The 26,048-nt window shown below is 31.4% G+C and overlaps 1 protein-coding gene across 1 annotated transcript; it reads left to right on the top strand.

The window, feature by feature from the left end:
- Positions 1 to 2,353: 2,353 nt before the first annotated feature.
- LOC147074670 (serine protease gd-like) lies at positions 2,354 to 11,711 on the top strand. The gene is made up of 2 exons (XM_085943997.1): positions 2,354 to 3,146; positions 11,515 to 11,711. The coding sequence occupies exons 1-2, from the start codon at positions 2,354 to 2,356 to the stop codon at positions 11,709 to 11,711; spliced, it is 990 nt and encodes a 329-aa protein (XP_085800123.1).
- Positions 11,712 to 26,048: the final 14,337 nt, after the last annotated feature.

The following is a 26,048-nucleotide window of genomic DNA, read 5'->3' as shown; positions in this document are numbered from 1 at the left end:
GTCCATAATAGATGAATAGGAGAAAAACTGCTTTTTGTTTTCTCAAATACACAGTCACAAGGGTGAAAGTTTATATTATTTCGAGTATAGAATATTTAAAATTAATTAATTCCACATTTTGATAATGCAGAAATGTTAGAAAGTAGTAGTTCTTCTGCAATTCACAAAAAAGTCAAAAATACCTAAAGGTGGACTTGGCTGATTTTGAAATATAGTATTTAGCGACCTTCCAGGACTCCGGAATCCGGTTGGCTTGAAGAACAGGCAAGCCAGGTTGAAATTCTCTTCTGGCATCTGCAGGTACAGGTCCAACGTCGCCTCTTCACTCTCAGAGTGATGAGAGGCTGCTTGGTACGCTCTCTTATCTCCTCGTTGCTCCTAAAGTGATACCACCGCATACCCAGTATCCGTCGCAAACATCTGTTTTCGCAGCTCAGTATACGGTTGCTCTGAGCCTTCGTAAGGTGCCATCACAATGCAATCGTCGAATAGGCGGAAAACCAAATGCCGCCTATCTATACATACGCACATAATCATTAAAATGATTTTATGTAGTAAAATCTCACCCTTAAAACTTCGGAAAAATAATTAGAGTAAATTCTGATAGAAAATCTTGCAGTTTTCTCACAAATTGTTTATATATTAGAGCTTTAGATCCATCGCATTTAAGACTGTGGCCGGATCTGAGTTGCATCCACAAAATATTCACAATATTAGCCTTAAATTGTTTTCAACCGGTCCAACGATTCTTCAAAAACTTTTATTGTCGAATACTTAGATAGTTTTCTCCGTTAGGCTAAAGATTTAACACCCATACAAATCGATTCGTTTCACGGTCATGTTGAATCTATATCCGGAATTTTTATTGCGATAGTTTTGTGTTATGATCAACATGTACCTTTCTATTCAACGTTGCGCAACGCAATTTTACTATCTCTCCTTCAATGTGCTCACCGAGTGGACAAATAATGCTGAACTAGTACTACACGGTCACCAGAACATCTAACACTGCTTAATCGTCTAACTGAGTAATTTCAAATAAATTGCATAATTTAAACCAATAAGAATGTAAGAATCATAGCGCTATCTGGTGGATACTAGTATTACCATTATTCGGTGAAACAAACTTTTGTATTATTACATTCTTGAAATAGTCCGATGGATGGTAGTTTATAATTAAGTATTCTTATCAAGGTATAGCTACCCAAAGTAGCGCTACACAAACAAAAATATTGATGGGTAAATAAATCTCGGACGACTAGTAGCAATTTGAGTATGTCCCCGTTACAAATACTCGAGTTTGTAACTGGAAACGGCGGCCATCGATGATTGAAGTAATCACGAAGAGACGCTTCATATGGGGACAACCTTGAGGGTTTCATCGCCATGGCCGACCCTCCTTCACCCTTCAGTGGTGCTACAAAAACGATCTACGCGCTGCAGATCTCACACGGCGTGTTTTTTTGCTTGCCTTATTTCCCAAGACCAAAGCGAAACACGGTGAAGTAATACGTAAGTAAGTAGCAATGCGAAACGTGACAAATTGTCATTATAGAAATAATTCAAACCGGTCCCCGACATAAATGGTGAAGTAAGTTGCTATGAACTGTTTTAAATTTGATTGATTTTTCTTAAATTAAATTCTTATAGTATCCTCCCCGCAAAAATATTTTCTGGGACCACTAGTGAGCAAACTCAAGTCAATGAAAAACCCATGGTATTAATTAATGTTGTATTCGAATATTATACATTCTTCATACTATGTGGAAGTTCATAGAGTTATTCGTCATTGACGACGATAGATGTGTGAGATAATTATTGAGTATTGTGCTACGATTTCTGTTATTAAAAGTGACATTATAAAATAAGTGAAACCTACTAAATTAAATTAATTCATTCGGTTGTTCAATTTGTATTAAAAATAAAAATGGTGATGAATTTATACTGCTATTCTCTCTTGATTATTGTATCAATGGTAAGCTTGTCACGACAAAACGAGCTAGATTATTCACCATGCCCTAATATTTTCAAATATAAAATAATTCCAGGTGAAATAATTCATGGGATTGTTGAATTGCCAAAACAAACTGGTGAATGGTCATTTAGTATTGAGTTGTCTTTCTCAACCATAATTTCCGATGGAGACCTTGGAGAAGTTATAAAACTCGAGGATAAGGAAAATCTCACATTTAGAATTAATTTTCCGCGACGAGCTATATTTCCAAAAGTCGTATCGATTGAGTTTAACAATGAAACAATTTGTACCGGTCCTCCAGTAACTAGTGGTGAATTTTCAACCATAACGCTACGCCGAAACCGTTTTCTAAGCCCACCTAAAAACATTATTCAGGAAATGGATATTCAAAATCCTCCGCCGATACCTACAACACCGAATTTAAGCGGATCTACAACACTTCCGACAGATATTGATTTAAGCAAATGTGGAAGAAGCCAGATAAACTATACTACACTTGTTATCGATGGGAATGATACAGCTAAAGGCGATTGGCCTTGGATAGTAGCCATTTATCATGGATATACCAAACCAATCAAATTTATATGTGGCGGATCTTTAGTCTCTAATAGACATGTCGTTACAGCGGCTCACTGTGTCGAAGACAACACTCTTACAAATTACTATCTGAAAGTTGGCGGTTTCCAAATTTTGAATGACAATGACATCGGTACAATTAATGTTACGATAATTAAAATCATTTTACCTCCAAATTTTAATACAAGTTGGGTTGTCCAAGCTGACATAGCTGTGTTAGTGATTGAACCTATAAAATTTACAGACTATATCTACCCAGTTTGTTTGTGGAACGAAGATGAAGATTTGTCAAGGATTATTGGAGAAAACGGAACAGTTGTAGGGTGGGGAACATACACTGACAAACATAGTAAACATTCTCCAAGACCACTGAAAGCGACTATTCCTATAGCGTCAAACTTGGAATGCTATAATGATCATTCTTGGTTTCCCATGGTTACATCGAACTTTACATTATGTGCTGGTTCAAAAGATGGAAAGGGACCTTGCAACGGTGATTCTGGAAGCGGTTTATTTATATTGAGAAATATGAGGTGGACATTGCGTGGAGTTGTTTCTGTCAGTCTAAGAAAATTTGACAACTCAGAAAATGATTGTGACTTGCAACATTATATCGTTTTTGCAGATAGTGCCAAATATATATCGTGGATTAAAGAAACACTGCATAATACAACAAATAATATAACTGTTATTTAGGATTTTTAACCGCATAAAATTACGGTAACATTTATTATACTATCATCATTCATCACTCATCCCACATTCAATTTATATTGCAAAAGATATTCTTGTATCAAAGAATTCTTCATTTGACCGCCATGATCAAATTTCGTCATGGAGAGAGTTGGAAATATGGCAAGCAAGGACTGTTAGGAGTAGTATTTAAATTCAGAAACACAAGATGGATAGGTAGTTTGAGATACTCACCATCATAAAATATATCTCTAGCAATCATCTTGACTGAGTCAACGGTTTTAGAGGATAATCAAAATGTAATTCTTCGATAAGATAAGTAATAAATGATCATAATATTGTATAATATAGGATATTATCCTTTAAATTGTGAACTCTTTAAATATAATGAATACTGAACATGCATAATTTTGAAAACACTTCTGAGATATTTTATTATAACCCATAGAATATAAGCAAGTTCATTTAAGTTACAACAAAAAATAATAAAAAATATTAAAAATATTAAAAAAATATATATAAAACAATAAATATTTTTTCAAAAAGATTTTTTCTATTATAACATATTTTATTTATGCTCAATAATTAGAATGTTACATTTTTAAATCTTGTGAATTATTTGTTGAATAAAAAAATAGTTAATTTAAAAAAAACATATTAAATACTTTAATTTATTTTATTGTACCTATTAACTGTCAAATCATGGTGGAAATGCATAATATGTCAAAATATATGACATAATATGTCCAAGGTCATTTATATTATAAAATTATTTTTAAAATGTCCACAAAAACCAATTTTGCTGCATTTAAAAAATGCCGTTTCATACTGTTTACGTGAAGATTTATTTAATATGATAGATTGGGAGTTTTATATTAGCTTATGTTATTTACTGCAATTTTTAATTTTTAGTTCTTTGCGCTCATGTATTTTATGGGCACTTTTATCTTATCTTATATTACACTTTTAATAAATAAATCTGGACCGGTTTCGTCCACCTCAGAGGGACATTTTCAACTGAAGTTTGAAATTGAATAATAAATATAATATTATATTAATAAATAAGCGTTTTATTAAATTAAATCAATATGATATAGGTATCAAATGAATACCATCATAAGTATTGATTAAAATTTACATAATAATAATTATTTATGGTTAGGTACTGCTAGTGATGATAATGTTGAAAGTTCGGCTAAAATTCATACCTGATTCCAATTACATAAAGAAATGATTATTTATTATCTCATTTGAAATAAAAGCATCCTTTAGTAGACCAGTTTATACTTAGGCCTGGATTTCTGCATATATTGGCGATTCAGTGTAAAACTAACTACTTAACTAAGAATGTGTATTATAGTGGATAATGGAAGAAAAAATGTTGCTATTTTTTAAACTTGTGAATGGGTGAAGCAAGTCTTTTGGCCCTATAACATTTATACCATTTTCAATCAGAATCTTTACAATTTACCCATGTCTCATTTTAAATCCTCGAATGATGAAAAAAATACCTGGCACACAGCCGGTCATACTGTTATGTCCCAGTCATGAGTAGCTTAAGGGAGTAGGAGATCTGGGTTGGCAGGTCCTGTATGGTTTGATGATATTAACCTTCCTTAAGTTTCTTACCAGAATTGGGACACTCTGTGAATCTCCTTGATGTAATTCTTCACAGTTTTCTGGAACGGTTATAGACTGTACGTCTTGAAGGTAGTTTTGTCAGGAGATTTACCTTCTTAGGATGCTTGAGCGGTGGGCGTTTGTAATTGATTGTGAACACAGAGGAGAAAATAGTGTTTTACGTGAAGTAAAACATTACTATTTATATCAGTAATAATTTTAGTACAAAGTGTTTGACAGACATAAGTTACGTACAGTACTATGGTTGGAGACTAAAGACAACGGGGGTAATATTCCCTGAGGTTTTATACTATTCTATTTAATGGGTTTTTGACTTGAACAGACTGCACGTGTCCGTTATGATATATGCTTTTACATTAACAAGAAATAACATTTATGATATTATTCGACTGTGCAGGTGTTTATTATCACATCTACTTACATCAACAATAAATAACACTAATAATGGTTAGTGAGTTTTCTAGTTCGGGTCAAAAAGGTTAAAGAGTGTGTTAGATCTGAGTATCTAACCCAAAAAGATGCACATTTTGTGCAATTAATGTAGATAACAAATTGCTTTACTTCAAGTATTGAACAGAAGCTCGTAAATAATATTTGATGTTTACCAGTTAAGTGCTTTTTCTGGTTTATCTCTAAGCTTGCAAAAGCGTGAGAGCCATTTCATAATGATGCATCTGTTTAAATCAACATAGTTGGGTGCATGTGTTTACCCCAAAAGGGTGGGAACGGATTGCACGGCCTCGTAAATAATATTAGTAATTATTACTTAAATACATTTCTTAACTCGTGTCAGTATTTTGAAAGAGGGTGAGAAAGGTGTATCTGTCAAAAGATTTTCTTAATAGCACTTTGAAGTGCTATTTGCATAAAGAGATACATATATCATCTTATTTATTACTGCAAGTGTGCGTTTTGGTGCAAGACGTTATTTTAGTTAATTTACTGCTTTTAGATGGTGACTTGAATGCTGTGAGATCACTTTGAATATTTCTTAAGTTGACATAGTCAAGTGGGTACATAAATGTTTATATTATATTATATTGTTTACTTTAAAAGCTTTAAATTTATGTGATGCTAAAATAGTATTGTAAATCAAACATATGTGATGTCTCATTATAACAATACGATGGGCTTGGTTTAGTATACCTACATGGCGAAACTTAACTCACTACAGACTTGATTTAAAACTGTAATCAAACGAATTTGAAATAAATTACTCAAAAAAATATATATGTAATTATCTCATTGTTGTGTCAATTAATGTTCATCTATGTATTAATTCTATCGACCGAAGGTACTTGAATTTGAATTTAAATTCTAATGGATTAAAGTTTTGTACTATTACATTTGAGTCGTTTATTGCGACCCGGGTTACGCCTTTCATCCAGTTCCAGTTTCATATAAATGTTTTAACTGTAATTTTTTTACAAAAATAATTTTATATAAGTAATATGTAAAAAAATTCACAAGGTGAAGATTTCCAAAGCTATTAATCCAATAAATGTATTTATTTTTTGTTTTATAAAAATGCTTACTTTTTATTGTTTTATTTTATAATTATATCATAATTTTAACATGATATAGTGGAATGCTAACCTGTATGTATATTATAAGGAAAATGTGTTAAACATTTTTTTATATTAACTGGATATATTAATTATGCTTTATCAATATATAATCTGTATAATATTTAAGAATAAAAACTTGTTAAATAAATACTATATAATATTTTCCTTGTATCTACCTACCCTTTCTTATGAATTTATTATAATATTAACTATTAAATCATGAAATATAATGAAAAATTTTAGTGATTCATTGAATATATTTTTTTACAAACCGAAGTAATAAAATATCCCCATAGAAATAATAAAATTTTATATGTTTCCTAAAAACTGTACCTACTAAGTATATGTTTTTTTATTCAGTGCATTGTTTTATTATACACTGATTTTCCGGATAAAATCAATTAATTATTATATACGTCAAGCAAATTGCATTGTGAATGCAAATCACCGCACTCTTTACTAAAACGTAGTTTTCCTTCACGTCGCGCAGTTGACTCTTTGAACAGTAGGATAACGCCTCGTATTCACTAGTGGCCAAAATATCCCTTAACATAGTGCGGCATTTCTACGTGAAGCAGGGCATGTTGGATGTAGTCGTTTCGCAAGTCGAACGCGCGTCTACCTCGCATCAAATTTTGGCGATTGTAAGCGGCAGTGGCGAAAACTCCATAGTAAGCGATTATTTGAAGCCTACTTTCTTAGAAAAATAGATAGAAAGTATTTAAGTAGTAACAAATAAAAAATGTGCGGGAACCAATTGAATATAATATGTAATATCGTAAGAATAATAAATTAATATTTAAAAAATATATATAAATGAGAGCCATCTATCGTCAGAATTATTTACAATAAATAAAAAATAAGTGACAAAGTAGCGCCACTAGCGAGTATTTAAATATCGATTCACTCGAGATGATTTTGGCGAGCTTATTGTATGAACTACGTGTCAAAGGCATCGGGGTAGTCTAGTTTTGTTCATACGAATCTATAAGCTTATAAGGCAAAGCTTATCTCCGTATATACTTAGTGTCAAGGACTGCCGCTTTATTCAAATAATAATTAATAATGCGATAATTAAAAAAAATAATTTCTATGGGTTCAATTACGTCATATAAAGATAAAATATTTTTTTAAATAATAAATAATTTTATCTCGTTATTATTATTTATCAGTTAATTCAGTCATCGACTAACATTGTATAATTATATTATTTTTTTGTTTAGTTGTTTGTCATTTTGAGCTGTTGATACGATGATATATTTTTAGGCGTATGTTTCGTGTAGGTATAGGAAAATACATAATTTTTATATTCATTACTCAATTCTATATGGTCGGTGAGCTATTGAAATTACATCGATTTAGTGTGACGTTGACATTTATTAGTGTGTACCTATTCATCAGTAATAATATCGTATTATCGTCTTATTTCCCGTGGGTATAACTGCCAAGTGTGCTCTTTTTATTTGATAGATGTCGAGCGTCATGTTGCTTCATTTTGTCCTCTATTGAATATATGGCCTAATAGTTTAACGATGCAATGAGTGACCAAGTTAGAGAAGACCAAAACTTATCAGTTTCATAACGAATTGAGTATTTCTTTGTAAATGTGAAAGATACTGTGCTATTGCTTAATTTGTCACAACTAGAGTTGGGTATTTCCCGAGAAAATCTCAATCTCGAGATTCGGGATTTCCCGAAATTATGAAATTTTGAATTCTCGAGATTCGGCATTTCCAGAAAAGAATTCTCAAGAATTCTGGAGATATCTAGAAAATTTAAAAAATCTTCAAATCAGTATAAAACAGACAAATTCCAAAAAAATATATTTTTATTTTATTTAAGTAAGACGAAGAAAACAAAAATAATTCAAAATATTACTTATTAAAATAGTATTTCAAAAAACAACAAACAATTCTGTGAACAAAAATTTGAGAATATAATCCGCTGCAATTAAGTTCATATTTTGGCTGCTGAGAGCTTCGACACGTATAGGTTTTAGAGCATTAATGATATCCTCGCATTGCTTCTCTTCTGCGAAAAAGTCGTTTTTTTTCAATTAATATTTTAAAATAAAGAAATCTCCCGAGAAAAGATTCTCAAGATCCGGGATTTACCGAAATGTTAAAAATTTCAATTCTCGAGATTCGGGATGGAAAATCTCGAAAAATTCTCGAGAATTCCCGTAGGAAAATTCCAGAAACCCAACTCTAGTCACGACTCAGTACCATATATTACAATACGTCGGTACCAATTAAAGGATGACAATACCTTTAAGTAATAAAAAGTATTACATAGTTGAAGTTCTACACTACTAAAAACTTTTTTAATGTTTCGCGTTTCGAATATTATTTGTCTTCAAGTAACCCACAAACTCAACATTATGAAGACTTTTTAATAAACCATTTTGTATTCAATTTTAATTATATAGTTACACAAACTTTGAGAATGTATGAACTATTTATTGAATACACCTGTAATTATTGATTATTAATGCTTCAGATCAAAAAACTTTTTTTATATCAGAGCACACTGAGATAGAAAAATTGGTTGCGTGTTAGGTACACAAAATAAAAATCTTTCAAAAAATTAAGTACCCTTAATAAATTATTATGAATATTTTTTAGTATGTAAGTAAAGGTAACAAAAAAATTTATTGTTTTATCACCATAATAATATAGGTAAGGTAAAGGTATAGATATAATATATTTCGTCAATGACGGCTCTAGCACTTTTCAGATTGTGGAGTCAGATATTATAATAAACCACTATTTTAATTCTATACCACCAAAAAATTCCTAATTCCTTATTATAAAAAATGTATTTCGGCAAGAAAACAATGCTTTCAAATAAACTGACTTAAGTAACACAAAATATAAGAAAATCTCATTTTAAATTATCATTGTTATGATAGAACAGAATGGATAGACCTTACGTTAGAACAATAGGTAGGGGAAGGGAGGGAGACATGATCCCCTGGGAGACTTGTTCACCCACCAAGAACTCGTTAATGTGTAAAAAAAATCTTTCAATATTGGTAACACTGGCTGCCGGCCATATACCATAGACGTCAGAGTATATTCAGAGCTGTCTAAATCAATGGAGTAAAGAACACGTCTGACTGAACTCTTTTTGACAATTTAGACAAGATTTTTCTAAATCTTTAGACTTCAATATCTGCTTTTTACATAATGGTGAGTGATTGCTGTATTTATTCAGTCTATATATATATATTCAAGATTTATTTGCTGTTAGTAGTTGTTTTAATTTCGTTTGTAGTTACCGTTTTAAATAAATAATTTTGATTTTACTGGTATTGGGGACACTTGATCACGTTTACTATGGGACACTAGATCCCTAGGGATCACATCTCCCATAGCTCGTTTCTATAGGCTATTTAGGCAGAATATATGGCCAGAGAACATAAAGGGGACAAAGAAAATAGAATGGAAATCAGAAAAGCAAAAATAAGTTTAAAAACTAACAAAAATTTGAAACAAATTCAAAATTCTTCGAGTTCAGCGGAAGATGATGTTCCCGTTCCTCCATCGCCTGATTCTCTTTACTATCTAAGTGACGAGTCCTCGAAGCTGATTTTTTAACAGAGTGCGAATCAGACGGCGATGATGACTTTGAGCTTACGGCAGATGATAGGATAATTAATTGTCAACTTTATTTCACACAAAAAGATGCTACACCGTTCGTTACGTTGGGCAGATTCAGCAACAAACAGCAAACAGATTTCAAGTGAAATTTGCCAGGAAACGTGACCACAAGACATTTAAATGGCCTACAGTCGAAGAAATAGGTGATGTAGCGAGATATCAGATTGCAAAGAATCTACTTAAACCAATTTTTAAGTCTATGAGCAAGCGAATTCATTTTTCCGCAAGTCTCTTCACAATTTTAGTGTTGAATGATGTGCCTTGATTTAATTATTAAAAGCATAAATTATTATGTAGAGTTTAAGGTCAATAAAATATTTTCTTGTAATAACTAGAGGTATTATTTATGATTATGACTATAATACATATGTGGGATCCCCCCTAATCAAGTCTCCCATATGTAGTGATCAAGTCACCCTCATTGGGGGAGACTTGATCACTTTTCCCTTACCTGACAATTGGTTAAATATATTTTTTTTGAATCAGTTATCCACATTTTGTGAATTATCAACGTATACCTAGATAAATTTTGCAACTAATAGGTTATAAAGAATTACTACAATCACAGTAGGAGAAAAGTTATAACAAAAAATATAAAACGGGGATCAAGTCTCCCTCCCTTCCCCTAATATAAAAAACGCAATCCTGTAGGACAATGCTCCGCAACCGGTGTGCCGCGAGACGATGCTAGGTATGCCGCGGCGCATTGTGTCAAAAAATGCAAATAATTTTGTATATAATACAATACTTATGTTCAATAGAAATATACTAGGCCACATACAACCTACGATTCATTAACACTGTTATCCAAGTCTGTGTGGATAACACGCACCGCTAGCTCAGGGTACAGGGTTTTCGCACTATCTCTCTGATGAATTCTAATCCTGTTACGGAAAGGACCATCGAAATCAATTGGTATCCGATGGATGTCTTCATCATACCGTTGTAACGGTTAATTGCGAGCATTGAAAGCTAAACTCGAACTGGACGCCAAAGCCTTTTCTGTGAAAGAAAAGAACGTCAAAAAACATAATATTATAGGATACAATTAAATTAAATGAAACACCGTGATAATTTAACCTCACTGTATTTAATATGACATTGTAATTAAAAGTCAATGGTACTATATCGTAATAACAAATAATTACGAAAGTACATAATGGCGGTAGGTATAACGCTGAAGTCAAACCACCATCGTTCATAAACGACGATATTATAATACATAAACGAATATTTACGTTACACAAAAAACGCACTATCGTCTGCAAACTAAGATATTAATACAATAAGTCCTCAGCAACTTAACCTAGCTTAAACAAAATATCCACATGTGAGTGAGGTTATAATTAAAACAAATACTTAAGATTAATTAATAATAAAAAATGAAATGTATTTACAGCCGCATGGCGGTTCCGCCATGCGGGACTCGCTGAACTCACGTCTTCTTGTGTCAAAGGTCAACCAGAAAAGGAATTGATGCAAGCGGATATCGATCGGCCAAGGAACGATCCCCCCCACCACTCATCAAACCCGGCTGCTCGGAGTACCAACCGCAGGATTTTTGTGTTGCCCGCGAGAGAAAAACCTCTCCACTAATTAAAATTGTTAATTAGCCCGTAAGTGACGTCTGTAACGTCACACTTACTTAATGGCCAAATTTGCGAGCATGGCTAGTAATATATTTGAGCACCTGAATAAAATTAATAAAAAAATGCAAGGTCAGAATGAAAATATATTGATATGCTTCACTACCATAGGGATATTAAATAAATTCACTACCATTGAAAACAAGCAATAAATTTTGGGTCAGGCCCAAAAACTTATAACTTTGCTGCAAAAGAAATTTCATCATTACTGTCATACAATCAATACGACAGGATTCGAAACCCTTTTGCAACCAATGCTCGAAATTCTATAGAAGCACTATGATTATATTCGTGAGGAATTTTGTTGAATTGAGAAACGACGTGACGCTAAAAATGAATTTCGCCGATGTTCCATTGGGTATTTTCTAGATTTTGGTTAATAAAGAATATCCTCGGATTTCCGACAAGGCTATCGCAGTTCAGCTCCCATTTTATACGACATATACCTATGTGAGCAACTTTTTACAACTCAAGCTATGATTAAAAATGATAAGCAGTCATACTTGACGGGTGATAAGACCTTCGGGTTTCTCTTTCGTCAGCGCTCTAGTCTGGGAGGCCACGCTCAGGGGGGCGTGGCAGATCAACCAGATAAGTGAGATAAACACAAATTAAAAATTTTCTCTAATGGTTAAAAAATACTACACTGGTACTAATATTTTTAAATATGCGGTTGGGGAGTGTTTGTATTAATAAATACAAAAAATAGCTAAACATACAATGAATACTATTAATTTTACCTCGAACACCATTTGAAAAACACTACCTACTTTAGAGTATCACACTGTCTTTAACCTTATCGATAGGTAGGGGGCCCGCTTCAGCATGTGGGGTCCATATTTTGATCTATACATTGTTTTACCTGTGGTGTGCCGCGGAATTCTGGGAATACCTTTGGTGTGCCATGTGTGAGAAAAGGTTGCGGAGCACTGCTATAGGAGACGGTGAATGAGAATAGATACATAAAATGGTGACAGTATGTTCACGTATTATTAATACCTACATATTATGTATATAATATGACTTAAACGGTAATAATAAAATACCTATTACAGTATCAACTAAACACACACGAAAATTTCAGACTGAACATACGTATATTACTGTTCAAAATACATTTAAATATTATTGCTGCAGATTCGTATGAGGAAGGTATGGATGGTAAAACAGCGCCGCTGACAATTGATTGTAATAACTACTAAGGCGCAAATCTTGCCTTATCAGTGTCAATAGAGATAAAAAAAAATGTAGGGATGAGAAAACGAAATAATAAAACAAAAATAATTATTCAATAATAAAAATTATTTACTATTTTATATATGTATCGACAAAATATAAAATAAATTTAGATGGATAGCTATTTACATATTCAATTAATTATATCTACTATTTCTTTTATTCGACGAATACTTCACAAGATTTAAGAATGTACCATTCTAATTATTGAAAAAACATAAACACTTTCTGAGAGAATATATTATAAACAATAGCAAAAAAAGTAGCTTGATTTGGAAGAGCGCTGATGAGTAGGTATTAAAATTGACCAACAGTTAAAATTTGTCGCAATTAGTATGTCACTGCGTAGAATAGTGGTAATGCACGGATGGGGCGTAAACCCGGGAGATGCAGGGTTCGATTCCCCGCCGGGGTGACTTACTTTTTTCAAAAAAAGATTTTTTCTGTGGGTTTTATATTCTCTCAGAAAGTGTTTTTCAAAATTATTTATTTTCAATTATTTCTAGGTTGTGTAATTAGATTTGTTTGTAATACGATAAATATGTCGTACAGTTAGAAAAAACCGCTGAGATTAATGAAACAAATGTTTGATTTCTTTCGTCACTTTCCGGATATCACCCAATTGAACCTCGAAAGTAGAGCCTCCACAGGTACCTAATATACTTAGAAGAAGGATACAAAAGATTTTGAGAAAAAAATGTGTCAAAACGCGAATTTAAATTAAATCAAAAAACAGGTAACTTAGGTGAGGATGATGACGATTACAGAAGGTTGATGTGTGCAATGTCCATAATGTTTTATTTTTAAATAAATCTCCATACATCATTCTAGTCTTGCGATATCGGAAGTATTGTTTTTTTTTTATTTTTATCAAGGTATGAAATATAACTGAGTTATTCATTATCATTGATGCCAAATGGAAGCGTTACCAAATCATATCGGACATTCATATTATTTTACACTTACGTGCATGATTAATATAGATAAACATCTTTTTAATTTGTTTCTAAAAATATTATTTATTTATTATAGGTTTTTATGTTATTATTTTATAGTTTATAGCGCCATTTTCTTCTTCTATTTTCTTGTGAATTGAATTTTAGACCTTGAAATAGATGCGATGTTAAAAAAATATATCAATACATACCACATAATTGAATTTTTTATCATATTTTTCCGCATGAAATAAATTAATGCAATATATTTTATTTATTATTTCTAATAAATATTAATAAAACAGCATTCTTCATATTATATTTAGTCCAGTGGTGTCCATAAGTCAATCTGATACTGATTTTATTTATATAAAATAATATTCACTCTCAAATATTATATAAAAATATATTTTTCACGTTTCCTAATGTTACAAACTTCTCCCTCATCCATACACCCACCAGTAAGAGACATTTTAACAATATCAACACAGCTCCGAATGATAGGAACAAACGTTAGATTCTTCTGGATACGAAGTCATTGCGTTATGCCTGAGTGGACGGCGCTCGACGGGGCGGTAGCGGTGTGTGCAAATCAAACGAACAACCGTGTGCGAAATGTTCGTAGACAATGTCTTTTTTGGGCATCTCATACGGTAATACGTTTGAGTTGCGAGCACCGTCCACTGAAGCCTAACGCATCTGTATGAAAGCTGGAAACAAGGAAGCTGATAAATACGCTGAACACTCCACAAGAGACAAAGATCTTCAACATAATACACACTTCCAGTAAGTTACACGAAATAAATAAAGTTAATAAAGACACAATACAGCTATGAAACAGTAGACAAACAACATCCACAACAGGATCATTAACCCGGAAATATATAACGCTCTTGCCAGGAACATAAAAATATCACACAGATACGAATAGGTCACAGAGCACTGAGAGCCTATCTAAACAAATGTAAATAATTGTGAAACTATGACTGAAATTCGTGTAATAGCTACATGTCTCAAACTGAATGGCATGTCATCAACGACTGCCAAATTTCCTTTGCATTTGAGGTGTATGATAATCTAATATTTCACGAACATTTTTTTTTATTTTACACCCCCCCCTTACATTTTATAGAACCGCTATTAGTCACAAATACCTTTTATCTATGAAAAACCCACCGTAATTAGCATAGTGTTAAAATTATATATAAGCTCCATACATTGAAGTCAGAGAAATATTACTGATCGAAAAATACTCGGGAAAAGAAAACGTTTCTTTTAGTTTTAACATAATTTTTTTATGCATACTAATCTAGGCCATAGTAGATACTAGTAAAAAAATCATGTATCTATAAAATATCTAAAATTATGACATTTAACTATAGCAATCCCTGTATACCCGAAGAGTGATTGTTCTTTTAAAGCATTTCTTTTTACTTCTTCGTGGGTTCATTTACAATCCGTATATACTGGCAAATATTAATTTTCATGTTCCCACCAATATCACTCGTAGCTCCACGGTCTTCAAGATACCTCGTCGCAGGACAGATGTTATGTTTCATGATGCTGTGTATCGTGCAATTAGCTTATTTGATGGCACCATAAAGGTGGATTTGTTTTTTATTAACTATATAATGTTTGTGGACGTATTGAATAGGCTAAATTTATAATTGTATAAATTATCATATTTCATTAATATTTACACATGCTGTCTTTTTATTGTTATTTTTAATTAAGATATTTTTATATATTTGTATTTATTATGTATTATAGCGCATTGGCCAATAGCTGTAATGCCGTAATACTATTTTTATAAATAAATAAATAAATAAAATAATTTAAAATATTTTATAGGCAGAGGAAGCTTTTTTATCGATTAGGGTTTGATAATATAAGCAGGCACAATTATTATTACCGAGGGATGCATCACTAGTCAATGGGCTCCCCAAAGACGTAGACATTTTCGGTGATGTGCTATGTATTTTGTATTCGAAATTTTATTTTTCTATATAAAATTGTATGTTTTTTGTTTTCAAAATTTTATTTTTCTGTATAAAATTGTACCTACTTAAATATGTTTTTTTATTATTATTATTATGTATTATTATTCTCTTCTTCTCTCCTGTGAGGGTAATATTTGTTATAATGTTAATCTCATATTGTGCACGTCTTGAAATTAGATTTGTTATGTCCACAATGTTTTGTTTTCTTAAATAAATAAATAAATGAATTTAAAAAATCTAAAGAACACGATTTCCAATGTGTATTCTTAATTCAACGAAAACAAAAAAGTACGATTGAAAAACTGTACAATATTTCGTCAGATCGCCCATATTGTAATAATATGTACCTAAATTATTATGGTTTGGTTAGGCAGGGTTTAATTGAAATTAAGAATTAACCAGCACCATCTGCAAATTGTATTCTTAGTTAAATGAAAACAAATAAGACTTATGTGATTATTTTATACTTAGTATAAACTGACAAAGTTTAGTGTGTATCAAAACAAATTCACCATATGAACAAAATGTTCCAATATGCACTATCTTGTTTCAAGGCATTTACAATTTTCTTTCATACAGAGGTAGATTAATTGATTAAGTTACGAATAAGCAATCTACGTAGTAACCTGTCTATATTATGTTAAATTTCACAAATAATATCAAAATAAGATATATTGGGAAAAAAATAACGTTTTGAGTAAGTATGTGAATTTGCACCATAATTGATTATTATGAAAAAATATGACCAATTTCTTTAATTTAAATTATGTATTTATTAATTATTTAAGAAAACAAAACATTGTAACCATAAAAAATCAAAATTCAGGACGTTCACAACATTCGATTTAACTACATTAAAACGAGAAAAAAAAAACAATTTTATACAGTAAAATAAAAGCTTCAAAAACAAAATGCACAGAACATGATTGAAAATGTCTATGTCTATATGCGTTGCTTAGTTTTGCACCCCTCGATAATGGTGCCTGATAAGCTTGACTCGAAAAAACAGTTCTGACTAGGGAATTCAATCCCGAGCCAAAATTCTGAACCCGGGATTTCGGGATTACAATTTGACAATCCCGGGATTGGCATTTTTTTTCCATTGTAATATAAAATTTTTATATTTACAAATAAAATTGATAAAATCGATGAAAAATAAATCTAGTATAATTTATACTATTTAAGACATTTATTGTAAATATTGTATATCTACGTTCAATCTTGGAAATACATAAGTTGAATGGAGTAAATAATATTGTAATATAAATAATAATGTGAATTTAATATGAGATTGCTGTTTCTGATAGTAAAGCAAATCATGGTGTACTTATGGCCTTTCCGTTTCACAAATCTAATTAGTCAGCCAAATATGAAACTGCCGTAAAACGTATGAGATCATGATGGATTTACTTTGTTAATAGCATTGTTTTTTCCAATCTTTCTCATTTTTATTAATTTATGTGAAAAAATAAAATGAATCGGCAACTTACTTCTTCTTCTTCGACCATGTCCGATCCTAATAGGATCATATGAGCCTCCACAGAGTAGAGGTTTGTATTAACAGATTTTGTTTTTACGAGAAATGGATGTCAGCCACTTGCTCAACCTATTAGGTCCATACCCTGACTCACACACATATTGAAAAACAATATGTGTTCTTGCCAGACCCAGGATTCGAACCTGGGACCCACGGCATGATAGTCCAATGCTTATGCCGCGCTGCCACCGTGGGCGTACAAACTTACACATGGGTATAAATTAAACTTCATTCAAACTCAGTTTATTTCTAATGTAGTTATTTGTTATTAAAAGTGTTTTTTCTGTTATATTTTCGTTTTTATTTTATTTTCCATAAAAATTCTTCTTCCATCTACTTTTATTTTTGTTGCTTTATTTTATTTCTTTTCTTATGTTGTTTCTTATTTTTACTTATTGTATTATTAAGTCACATCTCTCTGTATTTTTATTTTAAAAATTGTTAACACTTATTTTATGTCATGTCGTGAACGCTTTGAATTTGTTATGTTCATTATATGTAAAATAAATAAATTTGATTTGAAGAAAAACAGTATAATAAAACATAGATAATTTCAAAAACGTACTAGAAAAATTCTTTGAAAAAACTCGAACGCTGTATCTGAATTTTTTTCAAAATATTTATGGCAAATAAAAAATCTAACGTTCTTATTCGTTGAATAAAAAATGATTGTTTATTATAATATACCCTTTTCTATGTGTCTTGATCTGATATCGTGATTTTTTTTTAATATAACGATAATTATTATAATTCTGAAAATTTTATTTTAAATGACCTCTGAAGTTTAAAATGAAGTTTTTTATAAAAAACAATGTTCGTTTATTTCATAATACTTGTTTAACCATTAGACTATTAATTTTTTATAATAATTATTGTATCTTTATTTTAGCATACTAAATAAAATTAGAATTCTAAGGTATAAGAAAATCTATATTACTGATATTCTTTTATATAAGCTGAATATAATATTATGTATTACAAGAAATGATTGTATATATATATAGAAAACTTTGTACTTATATGAAAAATAAATACTTTTCTCACAAATTTACAACTTATATTAATTATTATGTATCGAAAGTCAATTGTTGATAAACAATATTATTATATTATGTAATGTCTATATCAGTGGCGAATACTCCATACTAGGCGATTATTTAAAGCCTAACTTCGTAAAAAAAATAATTACCTACTTATTATATAATATCTCTATATAATATAAAAATCTCGTGTCACGATGTTTGTGGTCGAACTCCTCCGAAATGGCTTGACCGATTTTTATGAATTTTTTTATGTATATTTTTTAGGTATGAGAATAGGTCAACAAGTATATTTCATACCGCTAGGTGATTAGGGTATCTCTATCCAGAAAAAAATTCTTTTATTTTTTTGACAATTTTTTTTTTGTATTTTTTTTATTATTTGGCATAAAAAAATACCCATAACCTCATATTTTCATTTTCCTACCCCCATCCTCCCATATTTTAATCGCGATTTTATTATTTTTGTATGAACAAATTTAACTGTCGTTCGTATTTCAAACAGAACGAAATTATTTATGTTGTTGAATGACAGATGACACTACGTCCGAGAAGAATTCAAGAGAAGCGTCGCGTCATTTTGACATTTCATTCGGCAAATCACAACGCAGTGCGTGCAAAATTTTGTACGATTTATTTTAATTTATCTATTTTTATGTGCGTGTATTACAGTGCACAATGCCAGCAAGACGCAAGGAGGGCCATTTGGGCCGTCGAACGAATAAAGCAACAAACATGCGAAATAGTAGAGTAGAAAGAACAAATACAACAAGATAACAAAAACGTGCGTGTAAGCATGTCGCAATTGCGTGCATCTCAATCACAAGAGGCACGAGCTGAACGAAATCAACAACGACAATTGGAACGGAGCCAAGCGCGCCGGTTCGTAGTTAACACGTCACGCAGAGCAAATGACCGACAACGCCAAAAAGTACATCGAACATTTACATCCGCTTCGTTCCTTCGTCTCGCATTCGAGTACGAACCAGATATTGAATATTCCGCTCATCCGAAAGTGCTGATTGGTGCTATGGACAAAGAATGTCGCCATTGTCATGCGCTCAAATTCAAACATGAGTCAGCCGGGATGTGTTGCGCATCAGGAAAAGTGCAACTACCAGAAATTGAGATACCACCAGAACCATTGAACAGCTTGCTCATTGGCACGGTTCCAGATTCAAACCTGTTCCTGAAGTCCATTCGCACATTCAATTCATGCTTCCAAATGACTTCGTCCGGAGCAACAGAAATAGTTCACAATACTGCGGCAAATGGTCAACAATTCCATTCTACGTTCAAAATCAAAGGTCAAGTATACCACAAAGTAGGCTCATTGCTGCTAATGCCAAACGAACCACATACATTTTTACAAATCTACTTCATGGGTGCGGCGGTGAGGACATCAATCATGTGGATGCACGTTGCGGCTACAATAGCCTCAATTCGCCTAATGCCAGGCGCATCGTCGGCGAACTGGACGCCCTGTTGAATGAGCACAATGAATTATTGAAATTCTTCAAAGCACACATGCACGAATTGCAAAGTGACAATCACGCTATTGTCATCAATCCTGATAAAACACCAGCTGGAGAGCACGTACGTCGATTCAATGCGACTGTTGTTGACGACATTGCTGGAATCATGGTTGGCGACCGCACATCGACGCGAGAAATCGTGATTCGAAGAAGAAACAATAATCTGGAGTTCATCGCTGACACACACCGTTCATACGACGCCCTCCAATATCCGCTAATTTTCTGGAAGGGACAAGACGGATATTGCATAAACATTAAACAACGAGATCCTGTCACAGGTAATTCATTCATTATGAACATCATTACTCATTTTGAATTGAGAAAATGAATGGTTGATGTTTTTTTGTTTTTATCGGCGGTCATCGTCTACAGTGCTCTATTCCTCTTTCTGTCATAGATCCCATCCCCACTTTTTATTTAACAACCAAAATATTCACTAGAAATAATTTATATGGCAGAACAACGTTTGCCTGGTCAGCTAGTATATTATAATAATAATAACCTTTTATTATATACATTTTTTATTTATATTTTACAAAAATGATATAATTTGCCAACGACATCTGTCGTCTATCTAGGGATGTATTATAAATTGACTGCCGACTAGATATACTTATTGTACCTATCTACATCTTTTGGGCCAATAGTATTGGTACTAATATGTAGCAGAAACACAATCATGCAAAGACTTCAATTAATTTCATACATTTCACACATACAAAAAATTCCGCACGTATTTGAAAAAATACACAATCACACAATGTCAAAACCAGTATCATACTATCACGTGGCCTGAGGCGTATTGTATAAAGCGTAACATGCCCTTAGTTGTGTATAATATGTAGACATTCATTTCGACACGCTGGATTCATTCCGTTGTCTTGTGGTCTGAGTGTCCGACTCTTGCGATAGCACAATTTTACAGCTTGAGCTCGAATTGCATTTTTTTAAATATATCTATTATAAATAGTGGCTGTTGTTTATTTTCACTTAATATCAGCTATTATAAAAAGGTAAAGTAAAAGTAATAGTTTTTATTCGACATAAATAGTACATATAAAACTTTGTCAGTTATACTTATTCGTTTTCATTTAACTAAGAATACAACTTGCAAATGGTGCTGGTTAATTTTTAAAATTAAATTAAACCATGCTTAAACCAAACCATTATAATTTAGATACATATATATGGGCGATCCGACAAAATATTGCACAGTTTTTAAATCATATTTATTTGTTTTCGTTGAATTATGAATACACATTGGAGATGGTATTCTTTAGATTTTTTAAATTCATTAATTTATTCATTTAAAAAAACAAAACATTGTAAAGTATAATAGTTATTATTCAGTAAAATATTGAAGATGATCATAATTTTAATTCAAGTAGCCACTGAAAAATATAGCTACTTATCCTAGGGCATGCTTTCAGTTATCTACGATAGCGTACCTACTTTCAACGGCCACCCTTCGCCACTGGTCTATATTTAGTTTTCAAAAATATTTCCCAATCATTAACCATTTTTAATGATAAATTGTAGGGATAACCATTTACATTTCTACGCATATAAGTGTCACATAGATAAGAATTAAAATTATCCTTATATGAATCATATTATAAACACTGTGTACCTACTCGTATTTTTCCTAATGACTTTACTAGCATTTTTTATTTCGTACAATTTCATATAATATTTTATTTTATTGACTAATATTTCCCAGTTTAAATTATTACTTAAATAATATCTAAAACCCTTCATGTATCTAAAGGCGTATACTTTGTATTTAAACCAATTTAAATTATTCAATGAATTATCATAAAACTGATGGATGTTGAATTATTTATTGATCACAATATGTACAGTATTTAGAATACCTCAACAACACATGTATAAAAAAAATATACAACAATATTTTTACAAAATGAGACCCACTTACAATCATCGCAATCCAAAATTAAACTACCGATACCATGGCCCCCACATCCTGAAGCTAGCCCCCAGGCCAAAATGTTTGGCGGACCCCCTACCTATCGCTGAGGAAGGGCAGTGTGATGTTCAACATCCAACTGGTATTCCGTGGAACCCCAAGGTTCCGCGAGGTAAAATTAAGGGTGTCTATTCTTAGTGATACTTTGTATTTTTAAATAAATCTAGAATTATTGAGTTGTCGGCACTTGGCATCATATAAAGCATAGATCACGACCTCCTTTTGTTGTAGTCAAGTAACTTACAAATCTTCATCATATTGGATAAATAGTAATTGTCATTAGTCAAGAAATACACTATGAATAACTATAAAATAATTTTTTACTCTTAACGGCCCACATGCTAAGCGTACGTCAAAATGGAGCTTTTATGCTATTTTCAAAGCATGATCCTGGACATTCCTTTAACGTTGTACCTAGATAATCTATTTACATATTTTTGAATATTTTTTTCCAATATGACAGCGAATTTGTGGTGTTAACTGGTCAAATCACCATACCGAGCCCCCAGGCTAGAGCTCTGTCAGCCCTCTCTTGTGGGGGCCATGATCGTTACAATCACCAAGAGACGTCGAAACTATAATAACGTACAATATTAATATATTATACACAGTTGAAGAAGTATTTAAAATTTCAATAAATTGGCAACTAGCTATCTATTTTCATTTTGAATAAAGGGATTAACAACGGTGGCAAAGAGTGAAGGTAGGCTCTTGAGATCCGAAATAAATAGTGGACACTTAACTTTGTCAGTTATAGTTGTATAACAGTTATAAGTTTAGTAAAATATCTAATTACAATAAGATTCAATGAATCACTGATATAGATTGCTTCTGCGGTTAGATACTGTTATATATTTTATTTCATTACAACAACTTCCTTAAATCATATGGGAAGTGGTATTACCAACGTATGCGTACGTACACATCTAAAATGATAACAAACGTGTTTTTACGTAATTACTAATTTAAACCTCAAATATGCTCAATATAAAATATATATTAATATAAAATTAATATGAATTTACGTAAAAATTGATAATTTTAAAAGCATTACTCATTTCATTGTTATGCACAAAGCAGAAAATTCTAAACACAAATAAACATACTAAACATGGATAGTCAACAATTTTAAGCACAGTAAATATTAAGTAATAATATAAGAAACTATTTTTGTAATTAGTAAAGAGATATCTGAAAAATGTAACATTGTTTATTGAACCTACATAATTTGGAAACTCCTAAAGTTATATAGGTATATAAATTTATGATAGATTTTACTAAAAATAACATTTGATTTCTAATTAACTTTACAATAATAATTCTTATTATTCACCAAAATAAAAAAAAATGCTCATATTCATGGCTCCCGCAAGGTGAGGCTGAAAGGGCTCTAGCTTGTGATTGACCAGGTAAGTGAGATAAATACACACCATCAATTTACTCTAACAGTAAAAAAGTCGCCTGCGGTGCTATTAAAAAATGTTAGTTTTATAAAATATATGTGGCTGTGCAATGAAATGCGATGTGATTGGATTGACATAATTCAATGACTGACAAAATTTGCTATTTATCCAATATGGCGAAGGGTCGCATATTACTTGATTATCACAAAAGCGTTGCGATCAGTGCTTCATAATAAATGATGCTTAATGCTGACAACTCAATATTTATTCAAATGGGTTTATTTCAAATACATGGCATATCCCCCAATTTTATCATTTGGGGAACACTTATGTAGTAACACTGCCCTTAGCCTTAGCGATAGGTAGGAGGCGCCGTCAAACAACCTGGCCTGGGGGCCTGCTTCAAGATGTGGGGGCCATGCTCATATTAATTAGGTATAAGCAAGTACATGTTGTACGTCATGACTTAAATTTTGATAAATCCTGACACTAACTAGTAATCAAGGTAAGTACCTACCACCTACCTATTATTGGTACCTTAACTGAAACAATTAAAGTCAGTCGTCAATATTTTCAAAATATTAGTTGCATGACTAAATTGGTAAAGCACATAGGCCAGAATCCGATGCATGTAGGTTTAAGTCATCACTGGCACCATATTTTTTTGAATCATCTTTCTAATATATTAAGTATATTATGTCTTTGATGTATTTTCAAAAAACATAAAATAACAAATGAAAACATAATTTAAATATGTTTTTTTTGGTTTTTAACTATCAATTCAGGAGAAACAAAAAATGTTATTTTTGTACTATCCACTAATTGTATAAAAGATTTAAATAAACCAAATCTTACCTGTTATTATGTCACTTGCATACATATTATTATGTTTATTTGACAATATATTCTCTTATTATCATTTTTAAAAATAATTTTTGTTTACTGATTGATATGAATTTAAAAACCTGTCGGAACAACTTGGGTGACCTGAATTTTTTTAAATTCATTAAAGTCTGGTTTATAAAACATTAAATTTGTATCCAGTTTTTTTGGTCAGTATATATCTAAAAAATGTCATATAATAAAAATGTGTGTGAAGTGGGCAAGAGCTAAACGTTATTAACTTATTAACAAATTATTTTTTTAACATAATATTATACTTATTTAGTATTCCACTTTTATGTAATATTGCTTTGAAATTTCCACTACATCAATTCACTCACATTACACCACATTTAGATCCGCAGGAGGTTGTTGCGGGCAACTAGTACCTATGTCATTATATTTATATTAGACACAATATATTCTAGTTTCATAATATGATTTCGTTAATGCTTCCCGATCGGAAACCATCTAATAAATATGTGTAAAAAAAATGTATAAAATAATGAATAAGTCAATGAACTACAATGAGAAAGCTAGGAAGCAGTGACAACACTGAGATTCAATACTTCTAGGTAAATTTGATTATTTAATAAATAATAATATCTCTAAAGATTTTATCAATCTCGTGCAAATTACTTCATTCAAACGTGCCATTTCCGATGTATTGTTTTTAATATCGTTGTAGAATCAATATAGTATTTTCTTATTACCTAAAAGAGTTAACCTAAAATTTTGATAAAGCAAATGTTTACGGTTTTTGACAAATACAGGAATAGTGAGAGGTTTGCTACACCATAAAACTACATTGAGACATTATTTGCAGCTAATTTGAACATTATTCGTTTTTTTCATCTTCATTTTTTTGTTTGGTAGATACCTACATACGAAGTTAGTTTGAAAATTTCGGTAAAATCGAATAAACCACATAATATTTATATTATTTTGAAAAAAAAATAATATTTTTCACATAGTGTATCTAACAATTTCCCCATTTCTGTGTCTTTGTAAAACTCTGTGAAAATTTCCTCCCACTGAGGGTAATAATTTTTATGATCAAAAAATCGTCGCATAATTCTGAATTACAGCATTTAGGTGGGCATACGTTACTATCTTTCCCTTTTACAAGTAATTAATCACAATTAGGGATTCCAATCCCGGGATCTCGAGCTATTTTCGATACCTATGAATCCCGGGATTGATAGATATAATCCCGAAACTTTCGGGATTGATTTTTTTATCAATTTTTATTGAAAATAAAATAAAAACAAAAATATAACAGAAAAAAATACTTTTAATAACAAATAACTACATTAGAAATAAACTGAGTTTGAATGAAGTTTGATTTATACCCATGTGTAAGTTGCCGACTCATTTAATTTTTTCACATAAATTAATAAAAATGAGAAAGATTGGAAAAAACAATGCTTCGCACTATTAACAAAGTAATTCCACCATGATCTCATACGTTTTACGGCAGTTTCATATTTGGCTGACCAATTAGATTTATGAAGCGGAAAGGCCGTAAGTACACCATGATTTGCTTAACTATCAGAAACAGCAATCTCATATTAAATTCACATTATTATTAATATTACAATATTATTTACTCCATTAAACTTATGTATTTCCAAGATTTAACGTAGATAATATACAATATTAACAATAAATGTCTTAAATAGTATAAATTATACTAGATTTATTTTTGAACGATTTTATCAATGTTATTTGT

Source organism: Rhyacophila brunnea, unplaced genomic scaffold, assembly GCF_057557595.1.
Source record: "Rhyacophila brunnea isolate RB1 unplaced genomic scaffold, BYU_Rbru_1.0 scaffold_16, whole genome shotgun sequence".
NCBI classification, from domain to species: Eukaryota; Metazoa; Arthropoda; class Insecta; order Trichoptera; family Rhyacophilidae; genus Rhyacophila; species Rhyacophila brunnea.
Note: the sequence above shows the minus strand (reverse complement) of the source record. Positions and strands in the feature narration are given on the sequence as shown.